General features: G+C 36.5%; 1 protein-coding gene across 50 annotated transcripts in view; it reads left to right on the plus strand.

Moving 5' to 3' along the window:
- The window catches only part of MLLT10 (MLLT10 histone lysine methyltransferase DOT1L cofactor), a 217,488-nt gene that overhangs the window by 183,753 nt on the left and 11,370 nt on the right, over positions 1-22,365 (plus strand). For all 50 annotated transcript variants that reach the window (XM_070055479.1, XM_051820635.2, XM_051820633.2 and 47 more), the window contains 7 exons: positions 1,644-1,822; positions 14,381-14,498; positions 15,780-15,852; positions 18,788-18,942; positions 20,547-20,735; positions 21,136-21,224; positions 21,368-21,729. In XM_070055479.1, the coding sequence (XP_069911580.1) occupies positions 1,644-1,822; positions 14,381-14,498; positions 15,780-15,852; positions 18,788-18,942; positions 20,547-20,735; positions 21,136-21,224; positions 21,368-21,729 (1,165 nt within the window). The remainder of the gene's footprint in view (positions 1-1,643; positions 1,823-14,380; positions 14,499-15,779; positions 15,853-18,787; positions 18,943-20,546; positions 20,736-21,135; positions 21,225-21,367; positions 21,730-22,365) is intronic.

Consider the following 22,365-nt stretch of genomic DNA (forward strand, 5'->3'; position numbering starts at 1 on the left):
AATCGAACTATTGATATAAATTACTAATTATTGTTGCCTTTTTGTGCTATTGTTCTCTAAACTTTTTAAAAAAATTGTATCATAGCTCACTTAGGTTCACTTTTTTTGCTTTTCGCCTGTTAAAATACCAAGTTCTCATGATCTTCCTTCTCACTCTCCCATGAGCCTGATAATTATTCTTTTTTGTAGAGATCATTCTGTGCATTGTAAGATGTGCAACAGCATCCCTCTCTTCTACCCACTGGATGCCAGTGGCACTCCCCAGTTTTGTCAAGTGAAAACACAGCTAGGCATTGTCAAAATTGCCGTCTGGGGCAAAATCACTCCTGATTGCAAACTGTTGGTTTTTAAATACTCTCATCTCTTTTCCTTTTCCCTCAAAGAGTCTCTCCTTCTCCATGTTTTTTTTTTTGTTGTTGTTGTTATTAGTGTATTGTCATGATTTCCCAATTTTTGAAACCTAAGGTAACTTTATTTTCTTCCTAGTAACTCTAAGTTTCCTCATGCTCATTTTTTCTCCTCCTCTTCCTGTTCTCTTTTCTTGAATGAAAAGTTTCTACTTCCTTATTTTTCCCTTCTGGCTTTGCCATAGTGCTACTGAAAACCTTTTCATTAAGTGTTCTTCTTTTTATGATCTATTATTTATTGAAAGGCAGAATTAAAGAGAGCAAGAGACAGATCTTCCATCCGCTGATTCGCTCCCCAGATGGCTGCATCAGCCAGAGCTGGGCCAGACTGAAGCCAGGAGCCAGGAGCTTCTTCCCATGTGGGTATGATGGCCCAAGCACTTGTGTTCCTAGGCTCAATAGCAGTGAGCTGATTGAAAGTAGAGCAGCTAGGATTAGCACTGAACACCCATATGGGATGCAGGCACTGTAGGCAGAGGTTTAATGGACTGTGACACAGCTCTAGCCTCAGAGTGTTCCATTTTCTGTGTTCTTGGAAGTGCATGATACCACCATCTAGTCGTCCAAATCATTGTCGTGATTTAGTTCTCCCTCTTCCCTTCAGCTTCACCCCTTCTGATATGCACAATACAGTCAGTTTCAAAATCTGGTTTATTCTCTTTCCTAAATCTCTCTAGAATCCAACTGCATGTATTCCTACAGCTGGGTCCCACCAATTTCTTGAGCCTCTTTCTTACCTCTGAATTTGAAGTCTAGTCCTATTCCATTTTTATTTCCTTTTCTGTATTGTGGTCTGTGTAGAATAAGATCTCTTTGCATTTTAGACATCCTTAATCATGTGTTTGAATTTGCATATTCAAACACTTACAGATGATTTTTATGCAGCTCTAATTGCTTCATTCTCCTATTTAGGAAACCTTTCATTACTCTTAGGAACTCCTAAAACCGTTGATATATTTTTTTTTTACAAAGCCCTTCCTGATGTGGTCCCTACTAACAAAAGCATTTTTGCCAAATAAAAAATGATTTAGGTTCTTTCAGACAGTGTTTTATGAAAAGTTAGTGTTTATTCATTCAGTTACTCTGGTACTTTTTTTTTCCCCCTGCAAAGCAATATAATTTATAATTGTAGGAAGGATCAGTAAGAAGTGTTATGTATTCTGTTATTGCTTAATATTGTGTATTTGACAAATTTAATTGTCAAGTTATATTTAAATAAAATTTCTTTTCTTGCAGGTATTTACAACAGCAATGATGTAGCAGTATCGTTTCCAAATGCAGTGTCTGGCTCAGGATCTAGTACTCCTGTTTCCAGTTCTCATGTACCTCAGCAGTCTGCTGGGCATCTGCAGCAAGTGGGAGCTCTGTCTCCCTCAGCTGCCTCGTCTGCAACCCCTGCTGTTGCCACAACTCAGGTAAATTACTGTGATGCTACAAAGTGACATCTAGATGAGTTGATAATATTTAAGAACCATTGTGATTAGACTAAAGACACATAAAAAGGGACTTTGTAGGAATTTTTTAAATACTTCAATGTATATTAACTTGTTAGTAGAAATAATAGTCATTTTGTATTATAATCATAAGAAAGGACAATTGGGACTGTGTGTACCAGCTGATTGTTTGCAATACTTGGGTTGCTAATTTTATCCTTATGAGGTAAAATTGTGCTTTCAGGGGAGCTGTTATTCTTTTATTGAAAAAGAAGTTGGACTTAAAGTATGAATCAATTTTGGATGTTTGTGGTTTATTAAAATGCCTTTTGTAACTTTTAGTATCATACAGTATTCATAAAATATTGTCAGTAGTGGTGAAAATGTTATTTCTCTCATTTGTTCACCCCTTTTGTCTCAACTTCAGATCAAAATAGTATGTAGGATTTTTTTTTTTCCAAAGATTTTACTTCTTGGGGCTGTTGCTGTGGCATAGCGTGTAAAGCCCGCTGCCTGTGGTGCTGACATCCCATATGGGCACCGGTTCATGTTGCAGCTGCTCCACTCTGATCTAGCTCTCTGCTGTGGCCTGGGGAAACAACAGAAAGTGGCCCAAGTGTTTGGGCCCCTGCATCCGTGTAGGAGACCCCAAAGAGGCTCCTGGTTCCTGGCTTCGGATAGGTGCAGCTCCACCCATTGCAGCCATTTGGGGAGTGAACCAGTGGATGGAAGACCTCTCTCTCTCTCTCTCTGCCTCTGTCTCTCTGTAACTTTGCCTTTCAAATAAATAAATAAATCTTTTTTTTTTTTTTAAAAGATTTACTTGTTTATTTGAAAGGGAGGAGAGAGAGAGAGAGAGAGAAATGGAGAGAGAGAGAGAAAGACAGAGAGAGGAAGAGATCTTCCATCCGCTAGTTCACTCTCTGTATGGCAACAACAGTCAGGTCTGGGTCAGGCTTAAGCCAGGACCCAGGACTCCATCCTGGTCTCCTACATGGGTGGCAGGGATTCAAGTACTTGGGCCACCTTCTGTTACTTTTCCAGTTGCATTAAGGAAGCTGGATCAGAAGTGGGGTAATTGGAACTCAAACCAGCACTCACAAGTGGGATGGTTATCAAAAGCAGTGGCTTAGCTGCCGCAGCACAGTTTTGGTCTCAACAAAAGTAATTTTATTAACAAGAATCAAGTATGAAAAATCATAATTTTAAATTTTCCAAGCAGGACAGTAATGGGCAATGCTGCATACACATATACTCACTTCATTCCACCCACTTCCCTAAAGGCAATAATTTAAGTTTCCTAAAGTATGTAGTTTTCAAATTATTTGAAATTCTTTGTAATTTTACTTTCATTTCTCCTAAGCTCTACAAAATAAGTCTTTTAATGTTTCCAGGAAATTGTGACAAGTGTCCAATTATAAACAACTGATTAAGTAGTTCTGTTAGTTGTTGTAAACTCGAGTTTTATGTATATGTGTGAAATTTCTACTGTACAGACCTTTAGAATACACCCATGCATACAGTTTTTCAGTATTTTCTGTAAGCTGTGTACATCAAAGCACAGCATTAGATTATTTCTAATGCATGTGTATGAATGGTGCGGTATAAGCAATCACCATTCTAATTAAGACAGGTATTCGAATAAATAACAGACACTTCACCACAGAAAATCAATGGCATGATTAGTAGTATCATCTTTGGAGGTGAAAGTTAACTATTTAGTGAACCTCTCAACCTGACTAAGGAGAGTTTTATTACTTTTCTAGAAGAGTTTTTCTTTGGCTCCTTTTGCTAGAAAAGTAAAGTAGCCATAATAACAGAGGCTCAGGGTGGTTAGAGTGACAGGATATATGAAAGAATGGCCATTAGAAGTAGTTTTATCTCTTTTAATTAAGTATAGTTGTTGATAACTTTATAACCTTGGAAAAAATTTCACATGAGCATGTTTCAATATGCGTTTTTCTTTTCTGTCTTTAGAAAAAATCTGTTTTAATTATTCTGCTTAATTCCAGGCTGATTTAAGCCAAAATCTCATTTCTTCTTATTCATTATGTTTGTGGGTTGCATTAAGGAGGTGGATGGGGGAAGTGGTGTTGAAGAAAAATTTATAGCTAGAGGGAGAATTCCACTTAACATGTGACTCAACTGAAGAACAAAGAAATCATAGTTGCAAGTAATCCAGGATTCAGACCAATTAAAACCTTCACTGTTTATCCCTTTCCATGTTTCAGTAAGATGGGTCTCTTACAAATATGATCATCCAGTTAGATTCAAATGCTGCATGCTGAGACAACTGCATCTACATTTCTGTCTAGCAGTAAATGCTTTCTGCCTTCAAGCTGAAGCTTATTTAGCCTGGCTTATCTGGTGCTGCTGTAGCAACCATCAGTCTCCAGGCAACTGAGGCACATTGACCTCTCAGTTGAACTGAGTGCGGAACTACTTCAATTTAGCTGCCTGAGACAATAGTAATGGTACTGAATGTGAAAAATGTGAAATTTTCTAGGCAGTGTACAAGGGAAAAGATAAAAAATATTTAGATGGAATTGATAGGATTTGTAAAATTGGGATGTACTTGGCAATTGAATCTTTGTTTCAAAATGACAAAGTTTATTTAAATAGGCCCTGTTTGTCTTGAAACCATAGGATTCACTGTGTTTGAACAGTCACATCCTATCATTTTATTTAGAGAGGCTTTATAAAAGCTGATTTAGAATGAAAAGAGCTATAAAATAAGATAAATGGTAACTAAAAATTATCTGTGTTAATTCTAGAATTATTGTCCTAATTATTAAGAAAACATCACAGTAGTTAGCAAATACCTTAAAAATATTAATAGAGAACATAAATATTAAACTTGAATAATGTCACATACTCCCCCCAAAATAAACTTAAAGAAAGTAGTAATTTATAATGATTATATTGATGTTAGCAGGATAAAAAATTTCATTCCTGTTCTTTGTGCTCTTGGTTTTAAATAAGGTAGACTTCTTTTGTGGCTTATTTGCTATGTTAAGGGTTGTTTCCTGGAAAGTAAGAACAAGAACAAGAAGGGCTGAAAGAAATTACAAACTGAGAACAGTTTGATCTTTGTGCTTTTAATGGAGGGGAAAGGTAACATAAAGTGAAGTCTGATGCTTAGCAGCCAAATTTAAAATAGAAAACTTAAACCTGATAACCTTGTTTCATATTCTTAAATATTAAATCCTTTCATTTATATGTGACAAGTCTGTATAAAATTCTGTTGAATAATGGAATTATTTTTTGGTTAGTATCATGGACATGTCCCACGAACTTTTAGAAGTCTCCTTAACTGTAAATGTTTTTAGTGTAATTGTTCTTTCACCAATAATTACTTTATAGAAACCTCACTTTACTATATACTAGTATTTCAGTAATATAATCATAGTTTGTTAGTAGTGTTGATAGCTAGAACTCCTGTCTGTGTGATTGTTGTTGGATTGTAAGATCATTAATAGGGATATAAATCAGTTTCTCTAGAAATGTCATAATTTTTTATTTTTGCCTTTCAAATCTCACTATTCCTCCAGTTCTGTACTCATTCTGTTCTGTCTTTGGGAATATACAAATGTTTTTGTTTTAAGGATGATTTCTTTCATACAATAATCTAAGATTGAATGTAATGAAAAAGAATTGTGTTCTATAATTTTTCATTTCAGTTAGTTTTGGATTCAGTTTTCATGTCAGTAATTGTGGTTTCTTCTTTCTACCCCAAGTTACTATTTTAAGAAATGATATTGGTTTAAAATTAATTTACATAAACTTACAAGATTGATATATACAGTATTTAGTAAATGCAGAATTCAGCATGTTAAGATATAGTTTAGTGACTGGGATCTTACAGGTTTCTGTTATACTTTAATTCTGTCACCTTTGAAAATTGTGTGTGCTTGTGCGTATGTGTGGCAGTGAGTCTTTGATTTCTTCTCAGGTGATGACTAATAATGACCATTTTCATACTATTTGAGAAAATGATTCAGTTTTCCAGACAGATCCAACCAAGTTTGGGGGATATTTGTATTTATATTTGATTAGTCAGATGAAACTTTCATCTGTTTTAACTAGTTTCATAATGGATTATATTTGTAACAAAATTATTTTTCTGGGCAAAATACTCTTAATTTTTTATAAGAATTTGTAATACTGCTATAAGATGATGAAAAGATTAAGTATTGGTGCAAAGTAACATATCTGGTAAGTGTTAGAACAGAGTTTGGAATCAATTTCTTTTTTTTTTTTTTTTTGACAGGCAGAGTGGACAGTGAGAGAGAGAGAGACAGAGAGAAAGATCTTCCTTTGCTGTTGGTTCACCCTCCAATGGCCGGCGCACCGCGCTGATCCAGTGGCAGGAGCCAGGTACTTATCCTGGTCTCCCATGGGGTGCAGGGCCCAAGCACTTGGGCCATCCTCCTCTGCACTCCCTGGCCACAGCAGAGAGCTGGCCTGGAAGAGGGGCAACCGGGACAGAATCTAGCGCCCTGACCGGGACTAGAACCCGGTGTGCCGGCGCCGCAAGGCGGAGGATTAACCTAGTGAGCTGCGGCGCCGGCCTGGAATCAATTTCTTAATCTGCCCTCTAATCACTAATTAATTACTCTAAAAATGATCTTCCCACTGTGTGCCTCTCCTGGTAAGAGGCATTACTTTGAAAACCACTGTTAGAGTTCTGTGTCTATTTTGATGACGCAATACACAATAGACATTTTGTGTCATAGAGTTCCTGAATTACAGAAGCTTTGCTACTCACTACTGTTACCTTGAATTGTTTTTTTTTTTTTTTGTTAGCCTCATATCTAAAGTTCGAATGCCTTTAAGTACCTGTCCTACCTTCATTACAGTTATGTGATAAATACATAAAATTAATGAATTAATTTCAACTCTTACAGAAACAGCTTGATTACCAGCGAGGGAATAAATTGTATAGAAACATTTTCTTTCTCAAAAATATTACTATTTTCTGTTAAAACTCATAATAATATGCTAATATAAATATATTAATTTTAGCCAGCTAATTTTAGGTTCACCTGTGGATTAAGTTTCTTCTCTAGATCTAAAATTATCTCCATAGTTGTCTTTGGGGAACTTAATTCCCACCCTCTTTCCCCCAACAAAAGATATATTGATTAGATATTAACCAATTAAACAACCTACTTAGAATTGGTTGGTTGTTCTATATAGTCCTGTTGTCCAATCATGAATGTTCAGTAGCTGTTTAACTACACTTTAATCCCTCCTTACTTTATGAAAACTCAGTTGTGGGGCATTTCAGCATTAGCCTAAACAATGGTTTTGAATATGTTAAGCTCTTAACAATTAGGGAGCAGTTTGGGGCATTGAGTAATGTGGAATGATGCAATTGAACCTGACAGCTTCAACAGTCAGGCTACTCATGGGACCTGAATGTTGTTCACACTTGGTTTCATCTCTTATCACAAGATGAGTATTAAAGCCTTACTCTGGTGGTAGCTGACACAGAAATGGCGTCTGTTATCAGAATATGTTTCATAGTGTAAAGTTTGAGTGGAGCAGGAGACTATATGAAACTTTCCTTTATTCTCCTGTCCCTGTCTAATGTTCATTTATACTTTTCCTGGAAAATTCTGGTCAAACATACCATGTTTGCAAGTCCAAAAAAATACATAATTATGTTTAATACCATTTCATTCATTATATTATATTTATATTCAAATATTATTTCATAATGAAGCATTTGTACACTGTTTTCTTTCTTTTTTTTTTTTTTTTTTAAGATTTTATTTATTTGAAAGAGTTACAGAGAGAGATAGAGACAGACAAAGAGAGAGAGAGAGAGAGAGAGAGATCCTCCATCCACTGGTTCACTCCCCAAATGGCTGCAATGGTCGGAGTTGCACTGATCCGAAGCCAGGAGCTTCTGGGTCTCCCATGTGGGTGCAGGGGCCCAAGGACTTGGGCCATCCTCCACTGCTTTCCCAGGCCATAGCAGAGAGCTGGATCAACAGTGGAGCAGCCAGGACTAGAACTGGTACCCATATGGGATGCTGGGTGCTTCAGGCCAGGGCTTTAACCCGCTGCACCACAGCGCCAGCCCCACAATCTATTTTCTTAAGATATTAGATATTAGATGTTTCTTAAGGAAATAGATTTTAATCTCTGAAATATATCCACAGTTAATATCAGAGTATAATTGGTAAAATTCTCCAATGAATATAATAAAGAAATAGGGGCCAGTGTCATGGCATAGTGGGTAAAGCTGCCACTTGTGATGCCAGCATCCCATATAGGCACTGATTTTTGTCTTGGATGCTTAACTTATTTTACTTTATTAATTTTTTAACTTTTTTAAAAAGATTTATTTATTTATTTATTTGAAAGGAAGAGTTAGAGAGAGGCAGAAGCAGAGAGAGAAGTCTTCTGTCCGCTCTTTTCACTCCCCAAATGGCTGCAATGGCCAGAGCTGCTCCAGTCTGAAGCCAAGAGCCAGGAGTTTCCTCCAGGTCTCCCATGTGGGAGCAGGGGCCCAATGACTTGGGCTGTCTTCTACTGCTTTCCTAGGCTATCGCACAGAGCTGGGTGGGAAGTGGAGCAGTCTTGCTCTTGAACTGGCCCCCATTTGGGATGCTGGCACTGCAGGTGGTGGCTTTACCCACTATGCCAGAAAGCTAGCTCCTGTTGTGTTTTTTAAAGGTAAATTTAATTTTTCATTTGACTTGTCTGCCCAAATGGTGGCAGGATTTTTTTTCCCCAATTTATTCGAAAGGCACAGTTAAAAGAAAGAGGAGGAGAGAACAGAGAAAGAAAGAGAGATATCTTCCATCAGTTGATTTCCTCCCCATTTAAATAGCCACAAAGGCTGGGGCTGAGTCCACCTGAAGCCAGGAACCTGGAGTTTCTTCTGGGGAGTACATGGAGTTGTTTTGGGTTTCCCAAGTGGTTGCAGGGGCCCAGTCATGAAGGCCCATTAGGAAGGAGCCAAATCGGAAGTGGAGCAGCTGGGTCTTGAACCCAGGCAGAGGCTTAACCTGCTATGCCACATCACTGGTCCCTGCTCCACTTCTTATCCAACTCCCTTCTAATGGGCTGAGGAAAACAGTGGAAGATAGCTCAAATATTTGGGCTCCTGCCATCCTAGTGGGAAGCACGGATGAAGCTCCTGGCTCCTGGCTTCTGGCTTCTGCCTGGCCCACTCGTGGCTGTTGCAGCCATCTGAGGAGTAAACCATCTGATGCCTCCCCTCCTCTCTTTGTCACTCAGACTTTCAAGTAAATAATTACATCTTTAAAAAAGAGAAGTGTTTAAATGTTAGTATTGGAGAGCCTAAAGAAGAAGCTGCTGTATTTTAGGCTTGTTTAATCATCTGACTTTAATGTTTATTGATAGGTTAATTATGCATTTTAAAAAATGCTTGCTACAGCTTGCCCTGTATGATTTAAGTATGAAGTTTAAAATTTACCTCTAGATGATTTACTCCTATAATACTTTGCAAATGTGAAATTTTCATAGGTATAATTCTTTCAAGCCTAATTCCTCTTGTTTTTCTTTATATTTTTGTCAACATTAGGGAGAGGGAAAATCTACCCAAAACATACCCACTTTTAAGTCTTATATTCAGATAATTAAATAGTCTTAGCTTGACTGCTTTCTATACATAACTAACTCCTTTGGAAGGAGCCAGATGCCTAGGAATTTGGTATAGTTGCTGCTTTACAACTAGAGCTCTTTTAAAATATCTCTGTGGTCCTAGGTAGAAGTTTAAAATATAAGAGGTGAACATTAGTAGGTGAAGTTTCAGGCTTGTTCATATTTCTATGTGGTATGTCAGACTACTTAAAAAATACTGTATTTATTTGTGTGAGTCTTATTAGAGGCTTGCAGTTTTTCTAGATTTCAGTACCTTATTACTCTAAATTTCTAAATAACGTATTCTTCAGTGTGGACACCTAAACATACTTTCAGATTTACTTCAGTTATCATTCAACTCATTTTTGATCTACCGTTCTTGGGTCCTTATATAAAGTAATATTACTCTTAGTGAAGTTTTTACTAGAATGTTAGATTAAATATTAAAAAACATCTTGAAGGGAAGTGGTTTCCTTTTGGTTATTATTCTTATGGAGGCTTTTTAAGAGATCATATATTGCTTGTTAAAATAGAAGTTTGGAGGCCAGTGTTGTGGCTTAGTAGGCTAAGCTTCTGCCTGTGGTGCTGGCATCCCATATGGGCACGAGTTTGAGTCCCAGCTGTTCCGCTTCAGATCCAGCTTTCTGCTGAAGATGGCTCAAGTCCTTGGGTTCCCGCACCCACGTGAGAGACCTAGAAGAAGCTCCTGGCTCCTGGCTCCTGGCTCCTGGCTTTGGATAGGCCCAGCTTGGGGAATAAAGCTGTGGTGGAAGACTTCTCTGTGTCTCTCTCTACCTCTGCCTCTCTATAACTTTGCCTTTAAAAACAACACCAAAAAAATAAACCCAGAAGTTTATTATGGCAGTAGTTACTTACTGTCTTGAAATAATTTTAGATGTATAGAAAGATTGCAATCAGGACAAGAATTCACGTATATCATGAATATCCTTCATTCACTTTCTGCTGTCAACAACTCTATTCTTTAAAAAAATATTTTTATTTATTTGATAGAGTTACAGAGAGAGGTAGAGACAGAGAGCAATCGAGGTCTTCCATCCACTGGTTCACTCCCCAAATGGTCGCAATGGTGGGAGCTGAGCTGATCTGAAATCAGGAGCCAGGAGCTTCTTCCTGGTCTCCTACATGGATGCAGGGACCCAAGGACTTGGGCCATCCTCTGCTTCTTTGCCAGCAGCATTAGCAGGGAGCTGGACTTGAAGTGGAGCTGCTAAGAACTGGCGCCCATTGGGGTGCTGGTGCTGCGGGCCAGGGCTTTAACCCACTGTACCACAGCATCAGCCCCAACAATTCTATTCTTACACTATCAGTATAGATCCAAGAAGAATACGTATCCATAATAGCCATTTTTCTTACCTGAGCATAATGAAACTGAAATGTCATAAAATATAGGTAGTTTCCTCCAAAAAGAATTTCTAGGCTTTATATTTTATTTTCTGAAGCAGACTTACAGTACATTAGAAATTCACTTTCAATGCATTTTGTAAATCCATATCCCATGTATAGTATGTTGTATAGAAGTGCATGTATAGTAAGGTTTCCTTTGTTCTTTGTTCCAGATTTCTTTTCTGTAAACTCTCTCAGAGCACTTTATGCTTTGTAACTGTTTTCTCCTCATTAACATGGACTTCTTTGCATCCCTCTGAATCTTAGTACTTTCACTTGTTAATGACAATGATTTTTGAGCTTTAAAAAATACTGGACTTCTTGTCTATACTTTTTAAAGTAATCTTTCTTTTCTCAGTTCTCTCACTTATCCATCTTTTCTGCTATTAAGTTGTGAGAACTTTAAAAATGTGGACTGTCTCCCCCCCCCCCCCCCGGTCTGGAGGCATCAACAGAAAGGATCATCAAGGGTACCCAGCATTAACCAATTCCAAATATTATTTCATGCCGTGGCGAGTCATGATAGATATTTATGGAGTCATTGGTAACCTTGTTACCCACTCCATTCATGCTTTCATTCATTTACTTATTTATTTATTTGAAAGGCAGAGTCGTACAGAGAGGGAGGGAGACAGATATCATCCATTCTCTGGCTCACACCCTGAATGGGCACAGTGGAAGCCAGGAATCTGGAACAACATCTGAATCTCCCATGCATATGGCAGGTGTATCTGGCAGGCACCCAAGTACTTGGGCTATCTTCTGCTTTCTCCAGGTACATTAGCAGGAAGCTGAATTGGAAATTATGCAACTAGTACTTGAACAGGTGCCTATATGAGATGCAGGCATTGTAGGTGACAGCTTAACCCACTGTACCACAATGCTAGTCCCTTGCTACTCACTTTAAAATGATGTTCATGACTTGAGTTTTCCAGCAGGAATTAATGTAGAATGACTAGATGTTTTAGTATTCCAAAACAATTCTATTAGGAAAACTAATAACTTGTTTTGATTTCTCTTTTGAAAGTGTCTTATTGAGGGAAATGTAGTAATTTTTTAAAGTGCAAAATTAAAAAAATTTTTAAATATCAGCTTTTTTGTTGTTGTTAACCATTTCAATATCTTGGGAAATAGATCATTGAAGATAATATTCTCATTTTATTTTAATTCTGCCGTCATCTTTTAAAAGTAGAGTTTTCTGCTTTGTGATGTGCTAAAATTTTAACTTTTATTTTCAATCTGTTTATGGTCATATGCTGTATTGCTTTTTATTTTGCTTTTAGTATAGTGGCCCCAATGATAGAGAAAATAAGATAATTTGAAGACTTGATCCAGAAAATTTCTGGCCTCTGAAATTTTAAGCTAATAAATATAAATATGAAGTTCTTAGCAGAAGGGACCCTTCCTACAAAAAGTATATTTCTGAGGATTTGGGTAGTTTGAGTCTTACCTACTGACTTGTAATTGGAGCTAAAGAGACATTCTAAGTGGTGTAGTATTAGTTAAAATTGAGCTATTTTACCACAGAGATGACTGCACAAATATGGAAGGACAGAAGGCTAAGCATGTTGGCTTGCTTTGCAGGTGCTAGGGCATCTAGAGGTACCAGTTCTTTGAGGACTAGCTCCTCCCCACCTCCTCTACATACACTCTGTAGCATCCTCACTCTTACTAATTTTTTATTCTCTCATCTCTTGCTGTTAGCTGTTACTTCTTGCTGCCAAAAGCTCTCTCAAGATGGTAGTTTTTCTTCCTCCTTCTAATTAATTTTCTGCCTCTATTCTATTGTATGCTTAGTTGATTATTCTCGAATTGTGTCTATAGTAGGAGTCAGTTGGCTCTGCAAAAGGAATTTTTCAGTTTGTGGTATCTGAGACTTATTTAACACATAGTCTGGTGATATCTGGTTCATCTGAGTCAGGTTTATTTTTTATTTTTCTTGTTCTAAGTTATTTTGTGAGTAGCTAAGACTAGAGAGGTAAACCTTTTACCTTTTACTGAAGGGTAATTGATTGCTAAACAGGACTTTGTAAGAAAAAGTGCATTGACTTTGTATGTAGCTTTAATTGAAAAAATGAAACACAGAAATTGACACATTGGATTTCCATAATTATAATGTGAAGTATGAAACACACTATTTGAAACATTGATAAGCAAGGAGAGGATTCTGTATCTTGCCACTATTTTTATGAATTGTAAAAGTACAGTTTTCATGGTTAATAAGTTGGCTAAAGGCCAAGATATAATGTTAGGATATGAGACTATCCAGAAACATAGTTAATTCTCTGTAATATTTGCTTGTTATAAGTACTATATCATCTTTGTCTCTTGTGTGCAGTTATACATGTCACAGTGTCCCACATCTTTTGTTCTGCTGTTATTTAGCTTCTTTATGTTAGAAGTGCTTTGGTTCTTTGTAATTGTTTCCTAGATTTTTGTTCTAAAAATAATTATGCAGTGATTTCATTTGATAAAGCTTATGCTCAATTTCATTCATGAACAAGAAGTCTACTTTAAAATTTGTGTTTCTGTTAAATCTGAAAATTATTTCAGCCCAGTGAGTAACAGTATTTTGAGTATAGGAGATTTGCTTCAAAATGCCACATTTTAAGGTTGTAATATTCTTGGAAAGTGGGAGAGAGCATGCACATCAAAGGAGGCATTTTTATTACATTGGATTATGCAATACTTTGGCCAGCCTCTTTAGCTTCATCTGTTTAAGGGTTCATTTTCGCTTGTTTGGCACAGGTCCCAGGAGAGGCCTTCAGAATTGTGGTTAGCAACATGAATGAATTACAAACTTTGGACGAGCTCTTCAGTTAGTTGAGCTGGCTTTCTGCCAAAAAGACAGTGCCTTATATGGGGTCAGGGCAGAGCTGTGATTCGTTGAGCCCTGCATTGTATAGAAAGCATACTTGTGATGCCTATTTGCTTTCTTTTAAAAACAAAACAAAACAAAACAAAACAGAAAAAGCAGCAGGCTTCCAAGTCTATCAAAATAGGAAGTAACAAAATAGTGTGCAGGTTTTACTAATGACAGAGTTAAGCAATGGCAGTATGGCTCCATGTACTTAAAATACTAGTAATAGTAGTTGGAAGTTTTTACTTCCTTAACCAGCTTGTGATATAAGAGATTATGGTATTTTGTTAGACAATCTGTTGTCTACCTGCCTTATTTATAAATGGTTTAACAAGATTAAATAAGTAGTTGTATATCCACATGGCTACTGTGCCGCTGGGCTTCACTATGAACCAGCTACTTTGAAAATTAAAAGCAAGAATAGTTTTTTGAGTGTGCCAGTGTTTCATTTTTTTCTTTAGTTTGTAGTGATGCGATTTTTCAAAAATTCACATGTTCAATTGGCAAAACCAAGTAAGAATAAAAATCTGCTTTTTAAAAAGTTAGGGATTCTTGCTTATACTATCCTTGTTGCAGAGAATAATTACTAGATATATTAGAAGGAAAAACATTAAGATATTTTCAAATAGAGTTAACTTATAATTCTTTTTATTTAGGCAAATACTCTATCTGGATCCTCTCTTAGTCAGGCACCATCTCATATGTATGGCAATAGATTAAATACAAATCCATCAATGGCAGCTCTTATAGCTCAGACTGAAAACAGTCAAACAGGTAAGTTTTCAAGAATTATTAAACTCTAAAATTCTACTCTACCCGATGTAATTGCCTCTCCTACCCCCTTCTGAACTCATTTGAAAAATGTCTAAGGGTGTGGTTAATAGAGAATTGTGTCCTTTTTCTTAACCAAAAGAATCAGAGTTGGAAGTGAGTAGTATGCTGTGCTGTTTTACTGTCTGAAATGTAAATGTTTAAGCAGAGCCATCAGCAGCAGGAATGCAACCATGTCTCCTGTGACTTCCGTGATTGATGTGTTCAGTTCTCAGTTCTGTGCAAGGAAAGTAACATAACACTGGGCTTTTCTGTGACTAGCCTAAATCTTTATTTGCATAATTCATGAAATTGCATTACACAAACTTGGTTTAAAAAAAAATCCTGTTAGAGAATTTCTACAGTGTTTAGTAATCCTGTGCATTTTTACTAGTTGACATTTTGTAGCAGTTGCCTCTTGCATGGTTTTAATGAGCCACTGGATTTGCTTTGTTTCATTCCACCCTTAAGGATTTGTTGACATGTCCAAGTAGTCATGCCTGTTTGGGGGAAGGGAATGGGTTTAGCAGTTCCCCAAGAATGGATCAGTCATGTCTTTACCCTTTAAGGGTCAGAGGTTACTTGACTCCGAATAAGCGGACCAGAGCATTGTAAGAGACCAGATAGGGTGAATGAGGGAGATACAAGTTACTTTTCAAGCAGAGATATTTGATGTTTAATTAGGAAGATTTGGGAGGCTTAAAAATTTTTTTAAATACAGAATTCTTTATTTTCATCTTTTTTTTTGTTTATTTAGAATTTCTTGGTGTGAGGATCCATGTACCAAATAATTTCTCATGTGCAGCTTTGTGTAAATACACTTTATAACTTGGTTTGGGATGTAAAGTGTTAAAAAATACAAAGCATACGGATTTGCTGTGATAAGCATACAGATTAGCTGTCCACAGCTGTGATTCATTACTTTAACCGTAGAAATTAAAAGTGGCTGAGGGGAGGGTACTGCAAATGCAAACCACGCTTCTGTGCTGTAAAATTGAAAGGAATGAAAGAGCAGAACATAATCCATGGCCTTCTACACCCACAAAAACGTGTAGGGACAACGCCTTACATGCCACAGTTCAGCAGTTCTAAACCAGCAACATGCCCCATCTTCTACCTTCATAGTAGCTGCAAAGATAGTGGTAAAGGTTTAATGTATGTTTTTGGAGAAATCAGGGCAAGAGCTTAAAACCGCTTATCTAGTAAGAGAGTCACTTTATCAGTTCTGAAATATTTACACTGCAGATCAAGATCTTGGAGACAATAGCCGCAGCCTGGTTGGCAGAGGAAGCTCACCCCGAGGAAGTCTCTCTCCACGGTAAGCACTATTTACACTGCTGAGAGTAGGCAAAGGAAAGGTTTTGCGATTTGGAAACTTTGTTATCTCATATCAGTGAGTGTACATTTTTGAGGCTGTAAAAGCATTCTGGAGATAAGAAGACAGTCAAGAAAAATGATTCTAAGTTAATTTGGGTATTAATTTAAACACATGATTAGGTTTTTAAGCTAAAAGGATATCTTTTATGTTTCCAATCAATTTGAACCCTGATTTTTATCATCTGTATATTTAGTTGCTGGTACTATTAATGCATTGATTTGGGGAATTAGTTTTGCTCATAAACAGTCTTTAAAATCTCTTAAAGCTGCAAACTCAAGACTTTGAACTTGGGGTTCCAGTTTCAGCTGTGTTGTGAGCAGTGCACTTAACATCGCATTGTGCAGTTTCTATTTCAGTAAACAAAGCTCTTCTGGTAGAACTCTAAAATTCTCCTGATTCTTAACAATGTTTGTATCAGAGTATGACAAAGGTATTACATGTTTTATAAAATTGTGTTAGATACTATTGGACCACATTTATTATAATTAATTAGGAAATATGAAATTATGAAACTGAATAGTGGTTTGTAACATTGTGTCAGTTAATAGAATATGGGAACTCTGGTGATAGCTATCATTGTACTTTATTCCATTTTTTTCAACTTACTGCACCTACTGGTTTGTTTTCTCTATTTTCTAATTTTGTAAACTCAGCATCAAGTTAGATTGGTTGACAGTAGAGCACAAGACAAAAGAATCCTTTTTAGAGTCTTCTTTTTTAGAGTCTTCAAGTACAGAAGAGATTCTGTTAAAAAGTAAACATTTTTATATGATGACAAACCATAAGTAATAGTATGACTGTATTACATTTGGTGGAATGTCAGTTAAGGAAAATCCTCTTTCTCATGATAGACATTAGACCACTAACCTCTAATTTTAGTAGTACTGCTTTTTCCCTGATAATTCCTGAGTGAATTAAGAGTAGTATTGTTTTTACTGCTTGACCTCTATAGAAAATTAAATATCCCTTTTTGGAAACCATGGATCTGAAGTATACAATTATAAAATTATCTGACTGGTCTATGGTTATAAATTGTAATTATTTCTATTATATCTGTTATGTTTCGCTTTTCAAAGAAGAAAGTTAATAGAATTTTGCTCATGTGTTTTGTGCCCCCTTTGCACTAAAAATATCACATAAGTCTTCCAGAAATTACTCAAAATCCCTAAGTTCTCTTTTGTTCAGTGTGTTTTCTTTTTTGTTTAAACAGGTATTACCATAATAATTGGTACAAGATTATTTTTAGAGTGTATTTCTAACTTTGTGTTGCTTTCAAAATAAGCCTAAAATGTAATAACCTGAATTGTAATGGCATAATGTGCTATTTCAAGAGGGATGGTCAGCTATTTGTAGTATATGATGTTTACACTGGAATAAAAAGCTCTATTTGTTTACCTTCTTATTTAAAGAAATTTTGTAGAGAAGCATATTAAGGCTGCGTAGCAGCAACACTTCTAGATTCCTGGTAGGCCTCAGATGTAGCCCTGACTGCTACCATTTTCTAGCGGTGTGTCTTTGGACAAGTCATTAAAGTCTAACCTTGTTTCCTGATTTGGAAATGGAGCCAAAAAAACCAGGTTTTTATTTCTCATTAGGTTATTGAAGATTATCATATGAGGAAATTAGGGTTATGTGGAAACATTTTGGAAACTCTCAAGCTCCTTAACTAATGTGTTATGTTAGAATGGAGGCTGGAGACCTGAAATGGCCACATTTAGTAATTTAAGATAATATAAATACTATTTGTTTTAGAAGGGTTGATTAAATGGTTACTACTAGAAATAAATACTTGAAAATAAGTAATTTTGAATTATAACAATAGATTGTTTTAAAATTGTTAGTTTATCTGATTTGATTGAACTTTCACACAGAATTGGCAAGGCAAGGTTTTTTTTTTTTTTTTTTTTTTTAAGATCTATTTATTTTTTATTTGAAAGGCAGGGTTAGGGAGAGAGAGAGGTATTTGGTCCACTGGTTCACTCCCCAAATGGCCTCAACAGCTGGAGCTGGGCCTATCCAAAGCCAGAAGCTTCTTCTGGGTCTCCCACATGGGTGCAGGCACCCAAGGACTTGGGCCATCCTCTGCTGCTTTCCCAGGCATATTAGCAGGGAGTTGGATCTGAACTGGAGCAACCAGGACTTACTTGAACCAATACCCATTTGGGATGCTGGTGTCACATGTTATTCTGATATGCTGTATTCTAAGTCAGAATAGTGGAAATTTTTTTCCCCTTCTAGTTATTGTGAAATATTTATAATTTTATTTTATAAAGCTGTATCAGGCCGACACCGTGGCTCACTAGGCTATTCCTCCGCCTGAGGTGCTGGCACCCAGGGTTCTAGTCCCGGTTGGGGTGCCTGATTCTGTCCCGGTTGCTCCTCTTCCAGTCCAGCTCTCTGCTGTGGCCCGGGAGGGCAGTGGAGGATGGCCCAAGTGCGTGGGCCCTGCACCCGCATGAGAGACCAGGAGGGGGTGAACCTATGGAAGGAAGACCTTTCTCTCTGTCTCTGTCTATGCCTGTCCAAAAATAAATAAATAAATAAATAAATAAATAAATAAATAAATAAATAAAGCCGTATCAAGTTCAAGTTCTTTTTCAGCTTATTTCTGAGATTACTGGTGGTATGTTTATATTTTCTAGTGGTTTCTAATTACCTATTATGGTCACCATTCCTTTGATTTCATAATTTGGGGAAGAAGAATGATAATTACTCAATTTTAGGGTAGATTGTGGTTTTATAAATCCAGGAACTTGATACTTCTGGCATTAGCAGCTTGGTGTTAGAAAACTTGTACAGGAAAAAAAGGTCAGCATAAGGTAAGAAACTTTAATGAACTCTTCTTAAAAGCATTCTCCATCTTTATTTTCAACAGATCCCCTGTAAGCAGCTTACAGATTCGCTATGATCAACCAGGCAACAACAGTTTAGAAAATCTGCCTCCAGTAGCAGCGAGCATAGAACAGCTTTTGGAGAGGCAGTGGAGTGAAGGACAACAATTTTTATTAGAACAGGGTACTCCTAGTGACAGTAAGTATTTGTTTTCTTGCCTTTAAATAAAGACAGATGGATGAAGATGAACATGAACATGAGCTCAATCTTCTTTTAGCTTAATTGAAGAAAACTGTAGAATTTTTTAAAATTGTATGTAATCAAGTATAGCCACTTAATTTCTAAATTTTACAATTTGGAGGAGAAAAGTAATTACTGAATTATATATTAAATTAATATGTTTATCATATATTTACTGAATTGTATATTATATAATATACGCATATTTAATATCTTTCCAGTTTTAACTATTAGAGCCTTGGGTGATTAATGCCAAAAAGAGTTACAACAGGTGGTGGTTAGCTAGAGAATTGTTCTTAACTTTGGTTAAGGAGATATGTTTTGAGAAGAAAAATAGATGGTCTTCATTGATTTAAAATTAAACTTTGGTGCTTTATTAAAACCATTTTACTCTATTGTTTGTGAGCTAAGTGCCATAAATTGATATCTTTATTAATGATTCTCTGACAAAAATGCTAATTTTAAGGTAATTCATGCCAGGATAATCCTTTAAACATGATAGCTTGAGGACAGGTTTAGCTTAGTCTTATTTCATCTCATTTGGGCACACTAAGGACTTCTTTGTGGGATCTTGAGAAGGGATATAACTTAAATCCTTGGGAAATGACCATATGTGGCTGTACCAGTAGGGTTTTGTCTTTTGAAGGCCTTGAGGTTGGGTTAAACAAATACTTCTTAATACATAGAATTTTTAACGTGTCTGTCACCATGGCCTAAGAGCAGCACTCTGTATTGTCAGTTGGGAGATCCTAATAGAAAGAGTTGAAACAGTATTTGAGGAGATGGAATAGGACAGAAAGCCTGTTTACAGGCATGCACCTTTCTCTGGAAACAGAGAGGTGGCAGGGGTGCACACACAGCGCTCCCTGCTGGGTGGCCTGCAGACCAACATTCTGAGCCGCAACTGAAATGGAAGTCTTTTCCTGCCAAGGATCTGAGGACAGGCTTAGTGCAAACTGAGCAGTAAGCAAAAATGTGTGCTCTTTATTATGGAAAAGGATATTAGTGTGATCCTTTTCCATTTTAAATAGGAATTTAATGAACAAATCATGGCAAGCACTTCAGATTTTTAATAGAACTTTTATTTTGAGGAAAGTAAGTGGTTATCATTAATAATCTCCCTTTATGTTTTTTTCTTAAAAGATTTATTTATTTGAAAGGCAGAATTACAGAGAGGCAGAGGCAGAGGCAGAGAGGGAGCTCTTCTATCCACTGGTTCACTCCCCAGCTGGCCACAATGGCTGGAGGCGGGCCGATTCGAAGCCAGGAAGCCAGGAGCTTTCTCCGGGTCTCCCATGTGGGTGCAGGGGCCCAAGCACTTGGGCCATCTTCTACTGCTTTCCCAGGCACATTAACAGGGAGCTGGATTGGCCGCGGAACAGCTGAGACTCGAACTGGTGGTGCACATATGGGATGCTTGTGTCTCAGGTGGCAGCTTTACCTGCTAAGCCTTAATGCCAGTCCCATATATTACCATTTCTATACTTACTTCTAAGGTTGTGGACACTGGGTTCATAAAATATTTTTTGTATAGACTTTTCATCCAAATAAATGTTTGCTAGTTTTAGGAATGTTGAAGTCTTTACACCAACTTCAAGTTGAAAATCGAAGATTAGAAGAACAAATTAAAAACTTGACTGCCAAAAAGGAGCGTCTTCAGCTATTAAATGCACAGCTTTCAGTGCCTTTTCCAACAATAACTACAAATCCTAGTCCATCTCATCAAATACATGCATTTTCAGCACAGACTGGTGAGTATGAAAATATTTAATTTGTACTTAAAGAAAATATCACTTGCATAATAAGTAACTGATAACTGGTCAGCTGTTACATGAACATATAGAAAATAAATGATAGGTTATTTTCAAAGGGTGTAAAGGATCCTATTAAGTGGTCAACTTGAATTTGCTTTAACTTCTTAGTACCTAACTTAATGGTAAAATTTATTTTACTACATAATGATCTTATTAAAGATACAATATTCAATATTCTCTTTAAGCTGGTTTTGGTAAAACTCACTATTGAAGTGTTTTTAATATTTAATATGAGCTTCTAATAAGCTTTTACATAAGCCTTTAACCTTACATATATTAGAATTTAATATGGTAAATGAATGATAAATGAATTTTTTTTTGTCTTTTACTGTTGTAGCTCCTACTACTGATTCCTTGAACAGCAGTAAGAGCCCTCATATAGGAAACAGCTTTTTACCTGATAATTCTCTTCCTGTGTTAAATCAGGTAATTTTTGTGTGGTTATTTTCACTTGTTTTACTTGAGAACAATAGTATATAATAATAGTATATCATTGCAAATCGTTGAAATTATTTTAAACTATTTTGTTATGTTGTTTACAATTTAAATTTATAATTTTTCTTGCATAGGACTTAACCTCCAGTGGACAAAGCACCAGCAGTTCTTCAGCTCTTTCGACTCCACCTCCTGCTGGGCAGAGTCCAGCTCAACCAGGCTCAGGAGTTAGTGGAGTCCAGCAAGTCAATGGTGTGACAGTGGGAGCACTAGCTAGTGGAATGCAGACTGTAACATCCAACATTCCTGCTGTGTCTGCAGTGGGTGGAATAATTGGAGCTTTGCCAGGTAACCAACTGGCAATTAATGGCATTGTAGGAGCTTTAAATGGGGTTATTCCGACCCCTGTCACAATATCCCAGAACCCTGCCCCCCTCACTCACACAACTGTACCACCTAATGCAACACATCCAATGCCAGCTACACTGACTAACAGGTAAGAAATTTACTCTAATGTTTCACTTTTTTTTTTTTTTTTTTTTTTTGGTACAACATAGTACCAGTGTTGGTCTTATTAGATTGGGATTTTAATATGTTACTTACAGATATACTCTAAGAAAATACAAATCACCAAAACTTTTAAAATGAGTATACACAGAGTGTATTTTCGAAAGTCAACTTGAATTCAAACAAAACTAAATCACTTTAAGTAATAAAGCATTAAATATACTCTTTGCTAAAAATCTTGGTTTTGATCTATGAAGCCAGTGTTAATTTTTCTCATTCCCTTGTATATTGTGTTCGTGTTAGCATAAACTCTGAAAAAAGATAATACTACAGTGTAGATTCATAGGAATATTGGTTTAAAATTCAACTATGTAGTTTTGTTCATTTTCTAATCAAATATTGGGTCCTATATCTTGAATTTCTAGGAAGTGAAACTTACTGGTTTCATTGTCTTGGAATTTCATTTGGATATTTGTTCAAAATAAGAGGGCTGTAGCCATGTTATCAAATATTCTTTTGGGGAATAAATTCTAAATGGATTTGCATGGGTACTATTAAGCTATTTCTTCAGGCTCTCTTTTCCTTGGTGCTTAATTTTACTGGCCATTAAAAAGATTAGGTCAAA

The sequence above is a fragment of the Oryctolagus cuniculus genome, chromosome 13, assembly GCF_964237555.1.
Source record: "Oryctolagus cuniculus chromosome 13, mOryCun1.1, whole genome shotgun sequence".
NCBI lineage: Eukaryota > Metazoa > Chordata > Mammalia > Lagomorpha > Leporidae > Oryctolagus > Oryctolagus cuniculus.